Source organism: Molothrus ater, chromosome 1 (assembly GCF_012460135.2).
Source record: "Molothrus ater isolate BHLD 08-10-18 breed brown headed cowbird chromosome 1, BPBGC_Mater_1.1, whole genome shotgun sequence".
NCBI classification, from domain to species: domain Eukaryota; kingdom Metazoa; phylum Chordata; class Aves; order Passeriformes; family Icteridae; genus Molothrus; species Molothrus ater.
The window spans coordinates 28,834,990-28,857,077 of record NC_050478.2 but is presented as its reverse complement, the minus strand read 5'-3'; the positions used below and the strand labels follow the sequence as shown (position 1 = coordinate 28,857,077).

Genomic DNA, 22,088 nt, shown 5'->3' with positions numbered 1-22,088 from the left:
ATGTGTTTATTAATATATTTTTTTGCAAATAATTTAAATTATTTGCAGAAAAACTATTACACATAGATTGATCTACTGCATATGGAACATTATTCATAAAAAACCCAGGTATTTTCCTTTCAGCTTGGTTAAACAATGCAGGTCTGGAAGTTTATATATAAAGATAAATCAGGCATCTCAGATAGCTGGAACTGAACTAGCTCAAGGCATAACTCTGTTTTTCTTCTTTCTTCCTCAGATAAAAATTACTCACAAGAACCAAGCCCCCATGTTGATGGGACCGCCTCCAAAAACTGGTCTTTTCTCTTCTATCATCAAAAGAACAAGGAACCACAGCAAGGAATAAGCCTATGTAGTTTAGTTAATAAAAAAAACCAACAACAACAACAAAAAAACCAATTAGCTTTGTTGGGCTTTGGAATATTTATGCTGGAAATCTTTCAAGAATTTTAGAATATCTTCTATTTGCAAAATCTTGGATTTTGGTTTAACTGTTCTGTAGCTGAGCTGATGTAAAACTGTGCTACTAGAAAAAGATGTTGTCACAGTTTTGTAGGCATTTTGCATGATGAAAGCAGATGTTTACATACAGTGATACAGCATATTTTTTGTTGCATGCATTGCCATTTACTAATCTGTGGTCTAATTCTGCCATGGAATATGGGAAGAGAATGTCATGGATAATTTGATTTTTTCTCTTTTCTGTTTCAGCTTTTTCTACTACAATAACCATATGCCATAAGTTCAATAATATCTCTTCAATCAAACATCTTTACCTGAATAGTCAATCTGACCTGTTTCAGAGTAGAATCATAGCAAGTCTCCTTAACCATTATTTTTAGTTTATAATTTCTTTCTACCCTGAGAATATTTTTATTCAACTAAGTATTAAAATCCTGTAAGTTATTCTGATAACTCCTATGTACATGTGTAACTGTACCTGCTGAAAACATCTAACAATATGCACAGTATAAATGATCATGATTGTTCTTGTGTAAGTTAGAGTAAGCTTTTGTTAAGAATAAAAGTTGATGAAAGTTTGAGCAAAAACTATGGGACTAAGATCATGCTGAGTGAAGATAATAATAATTGCAAAACTAGCCATCAGTGTTTGTTGAAACCCTAGAATTATTTTCATGAGCAATACATCTCTGTAACATGGCAAACTTTAAATCATTCTCCACATAGACCAATAGCATAGTGCATATGCACACAAATAACCAAAGCTCATGCCTAATTAAAGTGCATTTCCCACCAAAGATTTCGTGAAGGATGCTTCAGAGAAATGGGTTAATGCATAATTAATCAAACTCACTGGAGTAGACTCACTTCTGAAAATTTACAGTTCTTTTGATTGCATTGTCAATGTCCAGACAAATGTTTGGGTAGGGAAAAACATTAAATTAATTTCAAGTAAATACTCCCTTTTCATTGTTTCATGAGTTGATTGACATAGTAACATATGCTAAATATTGAGACATCGATACGAACTCTAAATATTAGAAAATTAAACATATTTTCTTCTGTCATTATAATTTATAAATTTATGCTATCCGTAATTACTCATCCCCTAAGTTAATCTCTCAAGGAAATGATGACCTGTTGTCTATTACCCTTTTGTAGTTTGCTCTCTGAAATCCAGACATTTCTTGTCATAAATTTTGGTGAGGCAGTTGCTCAGGTTTTAACTTTCTTAGCTCTCTGAGAGACTTCCTAACAGCTTAGAAATCATAATACAGGGATTTGTCTGAGGTTTGCACAGCACTGTCTAATGTTGAAGGGAAGTCGAAGAATGGCAAATTTTTTCAGTCTTGCATATAAACAATCTCAAACAAAACTTTTTGTGCAGTCTTTACATTGTTCTTTGTTCAGAGTGAGCTGCTTCTCAGCTCTGCATGTCTTAAGTTCTCAGAGATTTCATAAAAAACAAGAAAAAATAAAATTTTGCTTGAAATGCATGATTTCCCATTTTTATCCAGACTTTAAAATGTTAATTATTTATTAAATCTATTTTTCTATTGATTCATTCATCCATTTTAAAAATAATACTTCGTCATGCTGTAGTGCACGGTACTGTGCATGTATTTAAATAAAGTTACTATCATTTGTTCCTCAGTATAAGAATTCAACAGAGTCCTAATTTATATAATAGACATTAAAATAAAAGTCAGTATATAGTTGGTAAGGATTATGTCTTTGAAATATACAGTCTATGTTCTGTAAACATTAGGAGGTAAATGCCAATTAATGTTTTGTTCAGCATTAGGTAGAAAAATATGAAGGTGATTATTCGCTAAAATTAAGATCTTGTATTCACCATTCTTGGGTCCAGTGGTGTTGACATTTACAGTTACCATAGGAGTAAACTAGTATTTTTCCTGTGCATTGCAGACACACACACACACAGAAGCAGTTGATGCACTGAACTACAAACATGCATAAGTATAGAGCAAAGGTTATTTGCAAAATGAAGGAATTTGCTGATATAATATTACGTAAAGTGTATATTGGTTTTATGAAATTATGGTTACAGGTGATAAATATTTTCACATAACTTGACATAGGATTTTCTACCAATGCTCTCAACTTTTTGTGGCAAAAATGTGTTTAACAATAATATATAATGTGTTCTCTATGATTATCTCATGAACATTGTAACTCTGAAAACAAATAAAATTATACATAAGCTATTACTAAATAATGTATGCAATTTTAAATGCGTCAGTCTGTGACAGCAAGTTGGTGACAACATGCTTTTTTTATATAAATAAAGAGGGATTGAGGAGTCCATGCCATCAGAATTATACAATTACATACAATTCTGAATAGACATATAAAAAGTAAATCAGATCTGCTGGTCAGTGTATATAAATTCTTGCTGTAACAAATTACAACAGAGCATCCATTATACTGAATTAACGGTTTTCACAGCAGAGGCTGTCTTTCTATTAATCTTAGTTGTTTGGGGTTTTTTTAGCATGGCCTCTAATAATTTAAAACCATTCTCAGGTCAAAAGAATTGGTGGTGAAGAGAAAAACTTAAGAGTACATGAAACATAATATGAATAGAAAATGGTTGATGTAATGAAAGAGAACTTAAAAAGTGAAGATTCTTTTCTTCACTTCAGTATGCACAGAACTAATGTGAAATTATTCACTGGTGTAAGAAGTGAAACAAAGAATATGTGCGTGTATTTCCATACAGCTGAAATAGAAGCACTGTTCTTAGGACGACTGAAGAGGGTATCTGCAAACCTACTCATACAATGAGGCATTCCTTAAGGCTTCATTAATGACATTTGCAATGTAAGTGACAATTAAAATATATAGGTATTAAATGTGACACTAGATTTGCAAATTTTTGATCATTGTGTTAACTGGACAATGTGCTGACAAAAGAACATGATGTCTCAGGAAAAAATTTCAACTTCTGATACTGTTTGGAGTCTCTCTCATTTCACTTGAGTTCCTGTTAAAAACAAGTGGAAGAATTTCTTGCAGAGACAATAGAGAATTACTGTTTCCAGTACTTGTAGGTACATTTGCTCACTCTTATCTTATCTTAATCTTCTCTAGGATTGCATGTACATCAAAACAATGACTAGCTAATATCCAATATTATTTAAGGTAAATAAAGTTACAGATTTCAGCATGTTCCAGAATATCACTGTAAAAAAGAATATAGTCAGCTATGGTATGAAAGGCAGAAAAATACCTTTTTTATTTTTTCAAATCTTTAGGTTACTCTTTGTTTGCCAAGATTACAGCATTTTAGTGATTATTAGTGATTTAGGGTACTAGTGGTATTGTACTGCCTTTGACCCCAAAAGGCTTCTGAGGCTTGTAACTTTGAGGCAGACCATAGCAAGACCAAGACTTTCTGGGAAGCAGACACTTCCAAGAGGTGTCCCTCACCTCTCTGTAGGAGTGACTAGGGAGAATGGCTACAAAATGAAAAAAAAAACAAAAAAAAAAAAAACAAAAAAAAAAAAACCAGGAAGAATTATCTCTAGACAAGGAAGTAGAAGAAGATCAGAGAGAGCTCTGCTATGGAACAAAAAAACAGGTGCTCAAAGTGAAGCACAGCGCAGTGGCATCCACAGAAATGGTTACCTGGGAGGCCAGATGAAGGCACTCAGGGCTAATGAGCAGCAATGAGCTAGATAAATGGGTTAATTACCTTTATCCAAAGAGCTCTTCCATTTATGGCTGAAGGAGTGAAGTAGTATTTCCTTGCTTTGAATGCAGAAGGACCCTGAGAAATTTGGGCTGAAGTAGACAATACTACCAAGCCCTTCAGGGGAAGGGAGAAGGGCTTGCAAGCAAAGGAGAGCTGAAGGATTGTCAAAAGGAGGTAAAGGACTTCCCAGAACTTTATCTTTTTCTTTCATATCCTAAAAAAAAAAAAAAAAATGAAGAAAATTTGCCTTTGCAAAACAGCAGTTTGTCAGGCTACTAAGTGGTTAGCCTGAAAATAAATAATAAATTTAGAAAGCTGAGGTGGGCTAGAGGAGCACAGCTCAATGTTTTATGCAAGAGCGGTGAAGAACGTGTCAGCCTGTTGCCAGCTAATTGCTGCTTGTCTCCAACTCCATCAGGTCTGAAAGCATTCTGTTTTCTCTCTGTCCAGAAGGAAGGAAACTTCTTGTGGTCCTGCTGAGGTGAGTAAAAGCCTTACTGTAGCCCTGGCTGGAAAATGAATAAAACATGGGCGAGACCTGGAAGCTGTTAATGAGAAATAAAGTAATAGCTTAAAATATGTGGCATGTGAGGCTCTGAGGTTGTGCTGTGCAGCAATGACTGAGGTGGAAACTGTCCTCAAGTCTGCCAGGGTTTGCTGATGTCTGCCCAGCCTAGGCTTGTGCCATGAGGAGCCTGATGGCTCCTACTCCTTGTTTTTGTTCAGATTATGGATTGTCAGTTGGCCTTGAAATAAGGGGGTTTCACCTTTTCTGTTTTGCCTGTATGTGTATGGAGCTTTTCCATTTTCAGGTTCTCTTAATTTTACAAATACCTCTGAAGAAGAGAAACTTCTCTATGACCATTGACTTCCATTATGTGAAACTGCCTGACAGCTTGAAACTATTAATAGGCAACGATACTTCTAGGCATCTAGAGTCTGGGTATGGTGGTATTCAGAGGCTGCTTTCTTTCCCTTCTGATTCATGATACAAAGAGACTCCCTTAGAAGCACCTCAGGGCTCTCTTTAAATGTGACTCATACAAAGAGTAAGTGATAATCATTGGGCCTTGTTATTTATAATAAGGGGGTTGAGAAGATAGTAAGATGGTAAAGAAACAGATTCATGTGAGGTACGCACTCTAATAAACATGGAAAATAATGTACTGGGTCTGAGCGAGAGAGGAAGATTTTGAAGTTTTTGGGTCAATTTTTATACTAGTGTTGATACCAAAATACTTAGCTGCTGATGGATCTCTTTGAAATAAACTTTTGGTTGGTTGTTTTTTACCTAGAGTAATACTTGCATGCTGTGAAGGAACACAGAAATTTGCATTAATGAGCTGCTTTTTTGGACAGGGAAGTGAGCACTTCTTACTCTTTTGGTGAAAACCATCTTTATGAGCCAAGTTATGCTGGCTAATAAGAGATTGTCAATCTTCAGGGCTGTCATTCTATTTAGATTAAGTATGCAAAAAAAATCTCAGGCACTCAAACCACAGGATAACAACTATTCTATAAATTATTTGTACCTGCAGAGAGAGATTGATGATAGCTCTGTCCCTTGGTGAGGTGGACATTGCAATGTGAGCATTGTCATTGTAACTTCAGCCCAGCCATGAGATGAGCTTTTGCAAAGGATGTGGTGTAGGATTTGTTAGTGTGATGGTTTCTTCTTTTGTTGGGTTTTTGAGTAAATATGAATGTGTTCTAGAACTCTCTTTTTATCCCAGAATGATAAGAACTCAAACTTTGAACTCTAAGAACTCTATCATCCTTAGACAGATATAAAATATGTTTATCATACGCACATATGTAAGCAAGCAAATGAAGGAAGATCTATTTCATCTAAATTGAACTTTACTTCCATATGTTTCAATTCAGTCCTATTATTCAAGGAAAAAAAGAAAGAACTTGTTAATTTAGGTAGCTTTAGTGAATTTCAGGGGGGAAATGGGTGCGTTGGGTTTTTCTTATCAGTAGTATGACCTTGTTATGACAATATATGCCTATAGATTAAGGAGCTTTTACCTCATTGATATCGATCACTGTTTTCTTTGACTATAATCTGAATACTGATGGGGTTTTCTTGTTGTTTTTTTTGCTGTGTCATTTGAATTATTTTTTTTCTTGAAAACTAGCTAAATCTTTCTTTTAATGTTTCAATACATATAGATTACAAGAAGCTTTGAAAGATTTGGTCCAGCTGCCTGATTTACAAAGTCTAAGCTTGGACTGAGATGCAAATTCAGGCCTTCATACTTTGTCAGTAGTGCTGGTCAAAAATTCCTTAACCTCTGTTTCATCAAAATTCATTCAATTGTGTGGAGGAACCTACCTTCCCTAATCAATCTGCTTTTTCACTCGATTCATATTTCAGAGCAAAATAAGTTACTTTTTAAATGTCAAAACATTTGGTCCTTGAATGTTTAAAGGAAATGTGGAGTTTCGTTTGATTCATTCTTTCTGGTTCATTACTGTAGTGATTAGCATTGTAGTATAACTGACTTTTCACTTTAAAAAGAAAAATGTGAATAAAATGATGCTCTTTTTAATTCACTACAAATATAGTTATTATTTCCTTTAAGAAAAAAATTTAGTTATTGTATTTGTTCAAGATTCTGCAATGAAATTTTCAACCTTTGTGTCTTTACAGTTGACAGCAGAGTAAAAGTCTGTTCATCAAATTCTATTATTTAGTTAAAATACCTGCACTTTTGGTATTCCAATAGGTACATATCTCCTAAGTGTTACATTCAAGGAGTTGCTTTTTCATTGTTTCTCTTTTTTCAGATTAATTTGTCAGAACAAGTCTAGCTGGTAACTGAACAAAGAAGGGAAATTGCATTATTAAGTTATCCTAATTATTATAAAATAAGTGAATCACAGAAGAATATTTTAGAGTAGGCATTGTAAAACAAGTTATTGACAAGGCAGGTATAATGCTTGTTTCTATTCTAAGAAGACACTGTAACTTAATTGAAAATAACCATTCAATCACATTGATAAGGCATATGTATGTCCTGTAATTCTCAAAATCCTGCAGTCTTTAATGTCTCTCAGTGTTTTGGGTGAATTCTCAGCTACTACTCTGTGATGGACAATCTGAACTCTTTTTACATCAAAGTTACCCAAAACATATACACTGTCTGAAGTTTTGCTATCTTCTTTTTGGTCACTGTACCTTTATCACTAAGTACTGTATACCCAATGTCTAACCCAATTGATACTATGTTAAAATTCTTGCTGTGACAATCATCAGTCGTATTTTTATTATCTTGGAACACCAGGTTAGTGTGTTCCAAGATCATAAAATAGTGTTAGTGGACTTGCATGAGGTTAATGGGGCTTTAAGAAAATGTTACATTTCTTTGGCACAAGATAAGGTTCCCTTCTGATGGGAGTCCTGTCACTTTTTAAGATATAACAACTTTCTCTGTCAAGGAGTTGAGATATTAGTCTGTGTGAAATGATTTATAGTTTTTCCTTGGCTTGCCTGCTGAATCTTAGGCAAAAAAAAAATCTTACGGCAGATGCCAATCGTTTCTTTTTGGTATGTATGTAGAAATATGTGTTACCAGGAGAGCTAGTGAAAGCATTCAGATATCACTAGAAAAGCTGAGCTGACAACAGAGAGCAGTGCTCTGTTCCTGGAGTCAGACTCACACAGACACCATTTGAAACGTTCAGAAAAGAGTTAAACTCCCTTTCTTCGTTTCTAGGGTGACTTCTGTCTAAAAATGCAAGAGTACAAGTAGGTATTAAATACGTCTGTAACTTGCCACTGCTAACGCTCATGTCTGCGCAATATTTCTGCTGTTTTCTTATCTCAGATATAGCACAAATGGTAATTTTTAACTGTTTCTACTATGTGTTTCCTCCACAAAGCACAGTGCAATAGCACAGCATAAAAGCAGATTTTAATAAGTGCAATTAGAAAAAGTTTTAAGGAGCCCAAGATACCTTCTGGTCCAACATCACAGGACAGTAAAGGGATTTGCAGAAAAAAAATCACATAATGCTAATTCTACCTGTTCTCAGTAGAAGTTTGCAACACAGAGAACTTCTAGCCAAATTACAATGTCATATATTGTTTCATTCTAGTTTGTTCACGAATGAATTTGGAGAGTTCCTATGATATGATCCTTATCAGAATATATATGCACACAATTTGGTAAAGGAGGATTGAGAATATTTTGGCAGATCTGGTTCCCCTTACACGTGTACCATGCTATTTCTGCTACACCAATTTAACACCATTTAAAGTCCTAATGTCAATGAGATATTCAGTTATTGTTTTGGAGATTATGATTGAAATATAGCCTTAGTTGAGACAATTTAAACTGAAGTTAAGGATGTGGATGTGAAGTCCCAACTCCACTGAAATTCTTGGTTTGCCATTGCAAACACAGAGCCTGTGTTTTATCCCTGCTGTCTTGTGGTAGTGCTAGGAACATCTTTCCTGCCCCAGTTAAAATGTCTGCAAGAAGTTCAAGTAAGAGACTGAGAAGTTATGTGCATTCACACATCTGTAAGACCTACTGAAGGTTGCACCTGCCAAGTTTCCCCACACTATTAGCATCGAAATGAGGTCACCAGGTCTCTTCCTGTCAGCATAGTGCTCATGTTTTCCTTTCTCACTTTTCTACGTCCTTAGCAATCCTGTATTTCCGTCTCCAAAAGCATTAGCTTCAACATGCTGTATTAGAATATGTTTTCATCCACACAGTTCTGTAGGTTGGTGGTTAGGCACTAGGCTGAGAAATGGAAATTTTTAATTTCTCAGGTTAAGGAACAAATCAGACTCCGGTTTTCTAACAAGCACTGTAAGCGCTATAAGCAGTGTTATAAGAGAGTCCTGCTCAGTTAAGGACCTGTCTTAAACTCCACCCTCTGAATCCCAAAGGCATGAGAATTTTCAAGCTCCAACTAGGTGGAGTTCACACATCACTGTTTTATTTTGTATCTGCCAATTCACATGTAAATTTTATGGATTCTATGTGTAACTGTGCCTCTTCTCACTATTCAGAGCCTTAAAAATCTACCCTTAATGTTTGAATCACCCTGCTGGGGTAATGTAATACCGAACTTGAGTATGAATGAATAAATAGTTGCTTTGAACCCAGCTTTTAGGACTTCAACAGAATATTGACTTGGTAACAAATTCTGTGCTGTTGCCTTAAGAGGGCCTGACACAGCGCTGCAAAAACCAGGTCTATGTGCAGCATAACACAGCCCACTCCTAATTATTTCTGCCTAAAGTAGCTGCTGCTGTTTGGCGTCTTGTATTTCATGCTTAAAACAGCAGTGACGCAGTAGTGAGTCAGGCCTTTGCCAGTGCTTAAATAGCCAGGGCTAGGTGCTATATAAAAACATTTAATTTTTTTTTTTTCTGGAAGCTGGTTATGTGTGTAAACCTTGATTAGGATGTCATAGGTCTAAAGTATGCAAATAGTGTGCAAAGAGTACATCTTCAACCCCGTACATTTACATACTGCTTATTGTTTGCAGTATCAGCTAATGTCTGTGTACTCTGACTTATGTTTTGTAATTTTTTTGGCACCCACTGCACACCTTCAAGCTTGCTCTGTCTTATATATAAAGCCAATCTCATAGCTCATTTTTTCAGTGTTATTAAAATGTTAATCAACAGTCAGTATAAAGCAGCATATTAAAACATCAAATAGAAACATTTTGTGGCACTTTTTATTCATAACTAAAAAAATTGAATTTTCTAAAAACTGCTTGTCTTATTCCTTAAGAAATTGTTGCATGTAGAACTATAAAAAGACTTTTAGTTAACTCATTGCTCCAATCTAGTGATAAAGAAAGGCTGAGAATCTTATCTGAAGCAATAATTTAATTGTCATGTGACAATATTCAACATAGAGAAGGTACAAGGTTCTTGTCCTTATTTATTTGATTTCCATTTTTTCTTAGCTGCATTCAGATATTGCCATGCTTTAAGCTGGACTGCTACTTAGCAGTTCTTTGCCTTCTGGCTCATCACTGTTCTATCTTAATCTTCAGTCATAAAATAATAACTGATTGTCTTAATTCTCCTGAATCTTTGAAGTTTTTGTTTGTTTTCCCATCACTTTGTTTTCCATCTGCTAGTTCCTTTGCTTTGTTCATACACTTCTAATTAGAAGTACTTGTTATTTTGATCTGAGTCACAGCCCTTGTAAATTTTCTTTGCTATTCAGATCCATTCAGAGTTCATCTCTAAAGGATTCCTGGTCTGTCAGTTCACAATCTTATCTTCTGTCAGGAACCATTCTCAGAATGTTTTCTTCCCTGACACCCTACCCCCACTTCCCTTCCTTTCTGGTTACATTAGGCACAAGTTATTTATTTGTCTTTACTTATGAGGCCTTTATTGGCTTACATCTACCTTGAGAGTAAGTATTTTTATGTCTATGCCTAAAAACTTTTAATGATGCTGAGATGTCTCATTTCATAAAATTCCTTTGATAGAAAGGCAAATGCTTATTCATATGATCTGCATCTGGTCAAACCACAGCAATATTCTTCAGCCAGTAGTTATAGATTTTAAAGCAAATATTTTGGCAATTTTAGCATATTTAATACACAATCAAAATTCCTATGGAAATGTCTACAAACCTACTCCATTACCTTCCTTCAAATCCTTCCTCCAACTATGTACAAAAAAGACCACCTTGTAACTATTACCACAGAAATGAGAACCTGTTGTCTTTCATATTCTGATGTATCTGTACTTAACAGCTTTTAAATTACAAGTTTGCTTTTAGGGATGGGGGAAGGGAACTCCGTGTTCTGTGGTGTGAGAGCATCCCTCACAATAGGAGTTCTGCTCCACTACTGCATCATTTAAATGCTAGGCCAACAGAGATATATCTATGCAATTTTATGTTGGCAGATGGATTTATAGCCCACTGATGATTACATTGCATGTCCCATCTGTACATGATCTGCAGGAAACATGAACCCAGCTAGAAGATTTACTCTGTTGCAGTTTTAGCTTACTGTTCAGAAACTTTTGTCATTCATTCTCTCTTCTGTTGGTCAAAACCAACAATCACCATATAACTGGGTTATGTGCAGATTTCACTTCTTCCCACTGCATTCTCCTCAAAAATAGAAGAAACTGTAAAATCTTTGTCTCATAAGTGCCCTGTTGGTGTGCTTCTTTAAAATCCCAAATGCCCCCCTGCCTAAAAAAAAAAAAAAAAAAAAAGGTGTGATGGACACATGTGATCCCAGACTCAGCAACACTGGAGACTTTTTAGAAGATGATGAATAGACCAAGGTTGCATGCTTCCTTTCTCTCCTGCCTATCCCAGGGAAGCTGGCCTTATGAAATTTTTTAACATTTGATTGATTTGCCAGTGACCTGACCCAGGATCAGCAAGAAAGATGCAAAAGTATTTAGTCTGGATTTTTGACTTGAATTCTCAGATAAAATACCCTAATTGTGATATGGGCATGCAAGGTTAGAGCTTGAAGGCTAAGTCTGACTACCTGAGGTCACAAAGAGATTCCTGGCCTAAAGTGCCTCCCTAGGCAGGTGGCACTGTAGTGAGGGAATGGATCACATACTCCTCTCTCAGTAGGCTTTATTTATTTTATCTATCTACCTTCTGTGACTTGTTTCATTTCCATTCCTCCAGTGAGAAGCTGCATTGCTAAAGCTCATTCCATAACTTCAGTGGGGGAAGTTGCAAGAATAGAGAAGCATACGTATTAAAAATGAAGAGAAATAACAAAATGCAGAGTTTGTCATAACTTCCAGTAAGCAACTTCAGTTTTGTTCCCCCCACCTGTTATTTCCCCTTGGTATTCACCCAGGCAAGATGTTTTCAGGGATAAAAGAGAGAAAGTAAGATTACTCAGAGTCAGAGGAAATTAATGTGTTATTTGCAACAGAGGTGAAGTTCAGTGCATTGTATAGAAGGGAGCTTTAATTAAAACCTCTGTTTCAGAAATAAAATAAGTAGGTTGAAGTCCAGGTGAGAGAAAGGAGGGGGGAATAAAAGTTGCATTGCCTTTCATTTTTCTGTTTTAGAGGCTGCCTGTGAGCTGAGGGCACTCCCTGTACCAGGCTTTGCCACAGCCCCTGTGGGCAGGTGAGAGGCACACACTGGCTACAGCCTCCATGATCAGCTGCCTTTTCAGTAGCCTGGGCTTCTGCAGCCTTCCCAGTCTCCTTTATGAGGCAAGCACTCTCTTAAATCCACATCATATTGGTGACCCCATCCCCTCTCTCGTGTGGCCCACTGGCCTGACACCTTTTAATAAAACTTAGGGAAAGTATTTAAGAGTACTTAAAAGGTTACTCCTGATATTTTGTGCTTTCTTGGACAAATCTTTTCAGGGTGTTTTCATCACTGTCTCTAGCTGCACACCTTGCTTCTGTGTTCCCTGTACAGCTAATTATTCTCCTAGATCTTCAGACCTTCTTAACATAGGAACTGAAATGTCAAAGAATTTACTGTATAGTATTTCTTGACAATATTTTTTTTTTTGGTCAGGGAAGATATGCTTTTCATTCAATCCATTTGCTGACCAGGTAGTATGCACAGAGAAAGCTAAGTACTAAAAGGATTAAATGTTTTAGTTCTCCCAAGATTCCCAAGATATATTTTTTTTATTTGTTGCAGTCTGTTCCCTGAATGAAAGTACAGAGGAACTATCTCTATTGCTGCCTTGTGCATTTCCTTTGCAGAAATGCCAATATTTGGGCTGGAATCTCATTCATTGTAATGCAAATTCACAACAATCATCTAAATTGTTCTAGATTTCACATGAGATTAGAACCCAGCCTGGAAGGTTGGTTAAAGTAGTATCAGGATAAGGAATTGTTCTTGAAGAGAAGTGTTTAAGGCTGCCTCATGTGGTTTGACTCTACAGCCATCGATGTATTTTACAGATGTGGGAAGAAATTCCAGGTTCTGCTAGCTGTACTGACAATGGTGTTCTGACTGCCTGAGTGGTCCTTCCTTTCAGCAGCAGTATGAATTGCAAAGTCTGGCTCCCATCCCCAGGACAAGCTACCTGTTTTGGAAGAGATCTTTAATTCAGCAAACCTGTCTTCAAGAGGCAAAACTTTCTTAATACCATAGAGAAGTATTTATCAGTTATGTCAGAAGTGCTTTAGTAAAGAGAGTGAAGTGGTGTTAAATGTGTGACTTCCATTTTTAAAATAAATAAATAAATAACTGGCTCTTACAAAAAGGTTTTCATTCTCTGTTAGACAAGAAAAATCCAAATGAAACCTTTTTTTTTTTTTTTGCATTAGAAATATAAAATTGTTTGCTTTTTACTCTAGAAAATCAACTTTTGAGAGAGCTCCCAAATTGTCATTGGGAACTCTCTCAATTGAGAACTTTTTTGCTCTTATCAGTTCATGTTGGGCAATATTGTGGTCTCACCACTACTATAGTTGAAGTTTTCAATTTATTCCAAAGGGGGACATCTTGTTAATGTACATAGGGTGCAAGCCTATTTAAGGTCTGCTTGAGGAAGAGATTCAAGAGCTTGACTGAAGATTTTCAAAACTCACTTATAGTTTGCAGAAAGGGCATTATAAAGACAACTCTTTTCAATGAACAGAACAAAAACTATAGCCTGCAAGCCCCACAAGTCAAGACTGGTTTTGTCAATTGAACACCTCACCACAGGCAGCTATGACTCGGGACCTAACCTGAGATGTGTGACTTTGCTTGTTCTTTCACTCCCTGAGAGCATTTGTTCACTTACTGCCGTGCAGATAATGCATTGCATTTCACAGCACAGCAAGTTTAATCAGGACATGTCACCATTAATTTGTACTGATATGCACTGATGGACAGGGTTTTCCAGGAGCATGACTAGCTGTTTATCAAACCATCATCAGTTCTGGAGAAGAAGTGGTGCAATCCCCCTGTTGTTTTACAGCATCTGCTTTATCATCTGCTCACAGGAGCACCTTTTTTTCCACTCCTTCTCTGGGTTTCCCTTTGTAGCTGTCACTTGTAGACAGCTTCATTTATTTCTGCTGCTTTCTAATTCCTTTAGGAGAGATGTCTAAAAGATGTGCTTGATTTATTGAAACATGTTGTGTAACTGAAATGGTTAATGATGGCAAGACAAGACTAAATACCACAATCTGCATTTGATTTCTGAGGCTTTCCTGTTATTTACAAAGTGTCTCTTTGAATACCATAAATAATTTACAGTTCAAAGTGAATAATTCTAAGTGCCAAAAAGCCAAATTCACATTTATTTCATTTGCTAATGTTTTCACAATATAACGCAAAGCATAAAATCCCCTCTCACTGCTCTATAGTTTAACAAAAGAAATGTTAGATTAGCACAGAAACTCCAAAGGACTCTCATAACAGTAGGTTAAGGAGAGGTATCAGTTCTTCAGTCTTGTAGTCCTTAGTATGGTAAAATTCTAACTCCAAATGCAGAGAATTTTACCTGACAAAAGACACCAGGGTTAAGCTTTTAGCATGCAAAACTTATCTCAAAAGTGCCGGTTGTTTTATTGCTTTAAAGAATTTAACAGTGGGAATGACTCTGAAAGCTAATCCTAGAGAATGACTTAATTTTATTTGGACATACTGTGATTTGTCTGTAATAGGTAGAAGTAGTGCATGTGACTTACAAAATTAGATCATAATCACAAATACTAGAAGAAAAAAAAATCCACAGAAATCAAAATGCTTGTCACTGATATGCAGTTGTGCACATCAATTTTAAAGAATTCTTTCTATTCTTGTTACTGTCATATAGTCTAAGTCAAGTTAAAGGAATTTGTAGAAGCATTGAGTAGTTGAACACTTCCAGTATTTTATCCAAAATATACAAATCTCTATAATGCCTAGTTCTTTTTGAAGCTAAACATCCCAAATGCTACTGACAAGACAAAAAAAATAAGGAAAAGAAAAAAGCAGCCATTAATGCTGGGGCAAAAAAGCAAAAACTTAAGCAGAACAAGAAAAGCTTACTCTTTTAAAAATTGAACTTGATATCTGTATAATCATTATCACATCGCAAGATAACTGACCTCATTAAAAGATTTGCTGAAGGAGATCAGCTCCTATCCCTCATTTTCTGGAAAAGGATAAATATATGTTCTGTCTGACATTTGCAGACCAACCAAATCACTCTAAGGGACATCTCCTTTAAGATGAAATAAGAAAGGAGCTGTATCTGAAAACTGTATCCAATATTTGAAATATTATATAATTTTATTATAGTATCCAATATTGACCAGAAAATTCAAGTATCTGCAGAATTGTTGTAAAGAATGGGAAGATGTTAAGCATTTGACTGTATTCAGTTTATTACAACAGAATAGTCTTAGTACTGCTAGCACTTATGAAAAACTTGGCCCATCAGACATATTTATTATTTGTCATTATTTATGCACCAGCTTTTCCTTCTGAATGATCGATGTTTCCTTTGCCCACCAAAGCTGATATAAAGGATTGCTACACTCACAGTTAAAATTAGTCTCCAATGTTTAACATTACCTAAAGACTTCTCACAGCAGTTTAAAGAGTGAAGAGAAAATCAACCAATGCCCGGAAGGAATTTTAGGGAAATAGATACTAACTCATCAGATCGACGTTTCGGCACTGGGGACAGGTTCATGGTTGAGGTAAATAGGAGCAGTTGTCTCGGAATCAGTGGAGTTGATTTATTACCAGCTGAAAGACCAGGCTAGACCAACAATGTCCCAGCTCAGTGAAAGGACATGTGCTATTCCCAGTGAATACCAATGGGGTGGGCCTTTTCAATGGGCCTGAGTGGCTGTTTTGTACATCTATGTGATTTGGCAAGAGGTTCGTTTCTGAAGCCTGAAACGATTTGCAAATTTGGAGGAAGAATTCAACCAGACGAAGGGAGGGGGAAAGAAAAAAGAAAAAGAGGCCAAGGTTTTTGGTAAATGAAGCTGTAGGGACAGGGTGTCTGTGCTACTCTCCTAACAAGTAAGATGGAGCTAAGGGCACTTCCACTGCAGGTACCAGCCTAAAAATATGTCTGCATTAAGGGATTCGTGCCCTCACTCTCCAGTTTTTAAGAGCTCTCTCTACTGTGGTACCTGGTATACTTTGAACATACTTTGGAGCAAGCCCAGGGTGTATTTTTGGGGAAGGAATGAGTAGATAGACTGTTTCATGGGGAATAACTGCCTAGGGACAAGGACTTGGATTTTTCTCTGAATTGAAGGGTTTCACTGAATTTGAATTTGACAACTGAAGAAATGAAGGATTTTGTGGCAGGCTAAGAAGGTGCTTGGTACCAAGCCTCCAACTCTCAGAACCCTCCATTTCCTCCAGAACTGTCAAGGAAGAGTGCAGAGATATGCAGGAGAGGGGCAAACTGGCTGTGATGCATTAGACACTTAGGTTGCATGTGCTCAGCCTCAGTTAAAGTCCTCTGGTGCATAGGATGAGATTCTTAAGCAGTATATTTCATGTAGCTGTTGATACATAGATTTCTTACATGCATTTGATGCCGTTGTCCTTCATGATGCCTTAGGAACCGCAGTGTGTGAAGTGGGCAAGTATTGCTTGTGGAACGGTTACTTCAGCTTTTTTAGTGAGTTGTTTGTCAGCATTTCACAGGAGACTTGCTGATTATTGACTCTTGTTCCAGCTGACACCATTTAGCTAAAGAATAATCTTTTATGAAATAGAAATATATAGCTATATATATAGGCATATTTATGAGCCAGAGACTGCTATCAGTGTAGTAGTTATAAATTAAATGTAACAGCTAATTAAGAGGTGCAGTTTCAATGAATAGAACTATTGGTTTGGTCTTTAAATCCAAATTTTCCTCCATTTAAATTAATCATTATTGTATTGATATTGCCTTAATTTGCATTAAGGATGCAAAGCAAATGAGAGAGAGGGACAGTTTAAAATGCCAGAAATCCTTGAGATGTATATTGAAACTGAAATGTAGTTACAACTGCAGGCAGCTTTAATGATAATGTTAATTGTCTCTCCTCCCCCATCCGTCCAGCCTCCCCATCTCTGCTAACATTCAAATCCACTATTTCTTCTGGATCTCATTTGGCAGTCACATCCCACTCAATATGAAGGCGTGTAAAAGAGAAAAATCAGTCTGCTAGCATACTATATTGGACCCAATTTCTTACTCATCTCATTGGCACCAAGATTTCTTTTATCTGCAGGAATGCCAACTGATAGAGCAAATGACAGATGAAGCAGTCACTTGCAACAGTTTGGCAACAGAATTAGGGATACTTTTTTCCCCATTGTGAAATGCCCTTTGGTACTGGCAAAAAAACTCCAACTAACCAACACAAAAACAACAACAAAAAAAAGCTTGAAAAATTGGCGACATTTTCAAAGGCATCCAAATTAATTAGCATCCAGATCTCACATTCCTTTGTACCATTGCATGAGAGGTCCACATTTATTTTTCATAGATACAAAAATTGTTGAAAGCCACCAGTTACTGTCTTATTAAGGACAGAAGTGTCCTTACTTTCTGAAAGGCTAGGGTTACTCTTACTAAGTTTTCTAGTTCACCAACATGTAGAATGCCATGGGAATTCTGCTGCAGCATCGGGAAGACAATTTTTTTTAAGAGGTAGTAGCACTGTATTTCAATCTTTCAATTTTATTCAAAAGGTTTTCCATTTAGCATTTTTAGGATTTATGATCTTCTCAAAAAGAAATTTCTTATTGCTAAACTCTCCTGGAAACTTCCATTTTCATTTTTATTGTATTTCATTTAATTTTATTACTAGCTAGTAATTAGTCCTTGTGAATTCTTTTGAAATATTCTTGTACAGAAACACAAGTTAGAATCACAATATAATTTAGATTTATACCTCTCAAGATCACCAGGTCTTAGCCTCTTGCTTAAACCAGTCTTGCAGGCCTAATGCCTCTGAGGTTAGACAAAGGCCTTGTTGAGTTTTGAGTATGTCCAAGGGTAGAGATTCTGGTTTGTGTCTGCTACAGTATCTGACCACATTCCTGGGGAAGATCTCTTCCTAGTTCTAACTGGAAATTCCCTTCCTGCAGTCTATTGCCTGTTCTCTTCTCTCCTGGTTAAACTGATCAATCTGCAGTGACCCAGATCTGCCCTTCCTGAAAACAGGCGTGACATCTGCCTGTCAGTGCTCCTCAGAGAGCTCCCACACGTGCCAGTCTATTCAGTGACTGAAGAAGTGTGTCTCAGCAAGACTTGCTGGCTCCCTTAGCTGCCTCTGAGGATCAGTCTGATTCCATGGATCTGCATGTTGAATTTACTTTGTGTCTTCCATGCTTCATATTAACACAAATAATACATGGCCCAGTGTTGTTCCCCACTATTAGGGGCTGACTGAAAAGAAGCCTTTACAAGTTACAGCAAAGCTTAGCAGACATCATGTTCCTCATCCTTTTCTTGTCTTCTGTCATTAAGTTCCCTGGCCCATTCAACAATGGGTCTACACGTAGTGTTCTGAGATAAGAATAAGTTCTTAACTGCTTCTGTTGTACCTCCTGACAGCTGAGCTTTGGTTTTACTAATTTTACAACTGAATGCCCAAGAAATATTTTTGGGTAGTTCAACATTGCTTCCAATTTCTGTGCAATTCCTTTTAGCATTTGAGCTCACACAGAAGTTTCCTATTCAGGCAAGCTGTCTTCCTGTGCTTGACCTATTGGCACATTGGAATGGACAACTCTTTTTCTTCTTCTGTTGCTGAAGGTCAACCAGCTCACCTGGCCTCCTTCAAGTCAGTTGCTCATGTGATTCTGCCTAGAAGTTTTACTTGACTATTTGACTTCCTCATGTCTCTCAGGATTTTAAACTCTGTCTCCTTCTCGGTTCTGCCAAGGTTATCCTTAACCATTGCATTCCCATCCAGTTCTTATTTCTGAGTAGTAGCTATGCCAAGAAGGAATTAGCCTCCCGGCATCTTCATTGCTTGCACAAAAAATTTTCCCTGATGTACTCCATAAATTTTGTGTGTTTGTGTTCTGAAATTTCCCTACTCCAGCAGATATCAAGCTTTATGATTCAAGTTTTCCTTGACAAACTGGGTTTGCAGCTACAAGCCTTCTTCCAGGTTTTTCAAGAAGGCTTTGTCCATTTCCTATCAAACAGTATGTTGTCTGTCCATTGCATCCCTCCAGTCATGGTGTCAGCTTCTATCATGTCAAAGTGGGCTTGTGAATGTAGTCAGAAATTATAACCATGTCTATAACTTATTTTTTGTCACTAAAATGTAGAGCACAAATTCTTGTGCTGTTTGTTTGTTTATGTTTGTCACCTTCTCAGAAAAATAGCTTACTCAGATTGGGGGCTTGCTTTAAACCATCTGTGCATTCCCATATTCAAAACTTTGCTGTCTGAAATGCAGGTTAAAGCACAGTTTTTCTGTGGTCTGCATGCCCTGAGTTTGTAGTATAATGCAGTCTAAATGTTCTGAGTGTTGATAACTCTCCAGTGAAGCTTTAGCTCTCTGCCAAAAGGACCTACACATAACTAATGCGAGACCAGGAAATAATACAATAGTGTCTTGTCTTGGAGGATGCACTAGGTGCCCCAGCGAGCACGGGGACAATGACAACACAGAAACCAAGATGTGGCATTGCAGTTGGACACTTGCTCCAGCTTAGCCTGATGCCCTAAGTTTTAGCTTTTATATTTTTTCAGATTTTGTGCTGCTTCAGTGTGTAACTCTGAGCTTCATATTAAGTGTTAGCAAGCTCTCTTCTGAGAGCAGGTAGACAAAACAATCCTTTTCCAGCTTGTCCAAGGACAACTGTTACAAACTCCAGGCCAAAAATATAAACAACAATAATAGTATCTCTCAATAAAGAGAGGAAAACAAGTCGGATGGAATTTCATAACCTAGAGCTATGATTGGACAATTAACTCCAATATGCAAATGAAACAAAACTTATAAAAGTATAAGACCTTGTGACTGCTTGTTCATTTTTGTGACCATTTTGGGTTTACCTTGGGTGCAGCCCTGACCAGGCTCTTGTACTGCCCAAGGTGTATCCATTGAGGCCTTTGAAGAAATACCCACTTTATTCTCTTAGCTCTGTCTAGCCTCTGTTCTTGGCCAACCTTCTCAAGGCATCAAGCTTGCACTATCTGAGGTTCCAGTCAACAAACTGTAATATGCAGGTAAAGCTTTTGTATTTTATGTATGTATGTGTAGCCATATGACTGTACTGTATCTTGAGACATAATACCCTCTCTTACATAATGAAAACATAAGCTGTTAAGACATCGTTTTGATTTACTGAAATTTATTCTTTATCTCCACAATGAAAGAAAAAGAATTACTTTAGGTTACGTTTCACAAAATGAGAGAAAATGTTTGTTCTGTCTTGAAGGAACAAAAAGACTTTCATACAGCCATGTACATCAGAATAACTGAACTTTGAAGAAACCAGAAAATGGTGGTTTAATAATCATGTGTTTTTTTCCTCTTACCTATTCTGTTGCTCAAAGATTTCACCAAGAAGTTGCTAAACGTCTTAAAAAATATCTGAGTGATCTTGTGTAGCAAAAAGGCAAAGTTACTCAATTACATCGCATAGACCAGTAGTGGTTTAAGAGCAAAAGCTGACCACAAATCTTAATGACTGCAAGATCTACTTGTGAGCCTCTAAACATACAGAACTTGTATATGTGGTGTATATAATATATGGTATTTACGTGTATTGGAACTCAGGATTATTGGACTCATAAAAGGAAAGTCCTTATATGACAGTATCCTTGTCACTTGCCTGCACTGAAGTGGAAAATTCTAGTTCTTTTTCAGCCAGCTCAGATCTTTGGGAATTGTCTTTTCTCCTAAATACTTCAAACAAAATGCTAACTATATCCTCAGCTTGCTAAAATTTGTGCAAGCTGGTTGCTAGCAAAGGAGACAGTAGCTTGGTAGATGATTTAAACAGATGACATGCATGTGAATGATTTCTTTAAAGACAATGGATTTATCCCCATTGTGAGAGTACAATGTGTCTTTGGGGTCTTTTTCTGTAATGGGGTTATTTTTTTTTAGAAAAATTTCACGACCCAAATTTTTGTAAGTGATCAGAAGGTACTCAGCTACTACAGACAAAATAGCAATAATTCTTTCTCCCCTTCTCTGTAGGAAATAGCTTAATTAGCTATTTTTATTTGCTTGCTCCTATGTATGAGACAGTAGTTATCATCCATGCAGAAGTTCAGAGGTCCACTCAAGACAGCAAGTCTCATGAATTTCATCATCATCAAATGGTGTCTTCTTAACAATCCTTGAAACAGTTTTCAATGTCTAGGGCTTATGTATTGGTGAGTTGCTGCTCAATTTTATTTTTGTTTAAAAGACACCTGAGCGCTTTGTCTGGAAAGAAATTTCCTTGCATTTCAACCAAGATTTAAAAAAACATCTTTTTTACTCTTCTCCCCTTCATTTGCATGGGATAGCTACTTAGGATGAATAGGACCATACATTATGCAGCTGAGAAAAGGAACTATTTTTCATTAAAGCAGATCAAGTGGGGTTCATAGACACATATAGAAAGGTGGGCTCTGTTCATCTAACATCAGTCAAATGAAGCTGGGACCCTGGATATTTATAGGTTGATGAACAACTGCAGAAGTCTGTATGTAAATTTATAATTAGACTAATTTAATATTTTTACCTCAATGCTGTCTTTGACCTACATCTTCTATTTACTAACTCTTATGACAGTGGTGAGTTATTCCAGCCTGTTTCTGATTTTGAATTGGAATACATGTTGATTCAATCAGAAATTCAGGCAAATTTTGGAGTATATAACAAAGGGGTGATTTAGTTTTCTGAAACCTGAAGAAAAAAATGGTGAGAAAACTAGAAGGAAAGCTCCACAGAAGGTGCACAAGAGTCTTCAGGGGAAAATTCTGACTCGTTTGAAAGCTC

At 36.6% G+C, this 22,088-nt stretch overlaps 1 protein-coding gene across 5 annotated transcripts in view; it reads left to right on the top strand.

Moving 5' to 3' along the window:
• Positions 1–2,701, top strand: part of DGKB (diacylglycerol kinase beta) — a 333,031-nt gene extending 330,330 nt beyond the window's left edge. For all 5 annotated transcript variants that reach the window (XM_036402463.2, XM_036402471.2, XM_036402486.2 and 2 more), the window contains one exon: positions 239–2,701. In XM_036402463.2, coding sequence (XP_036258356.1) covers positions 239–346 — 108 coding nt within the window. In that variant the 3' untranslated portion in view covers positions 347–2,701. The remainder of the gene's footprint in view (positions 1–238) is intronic.
• The last annotated feature ends 19,387 nt before the right edge of the window (positions 2,702–22,088 follow it).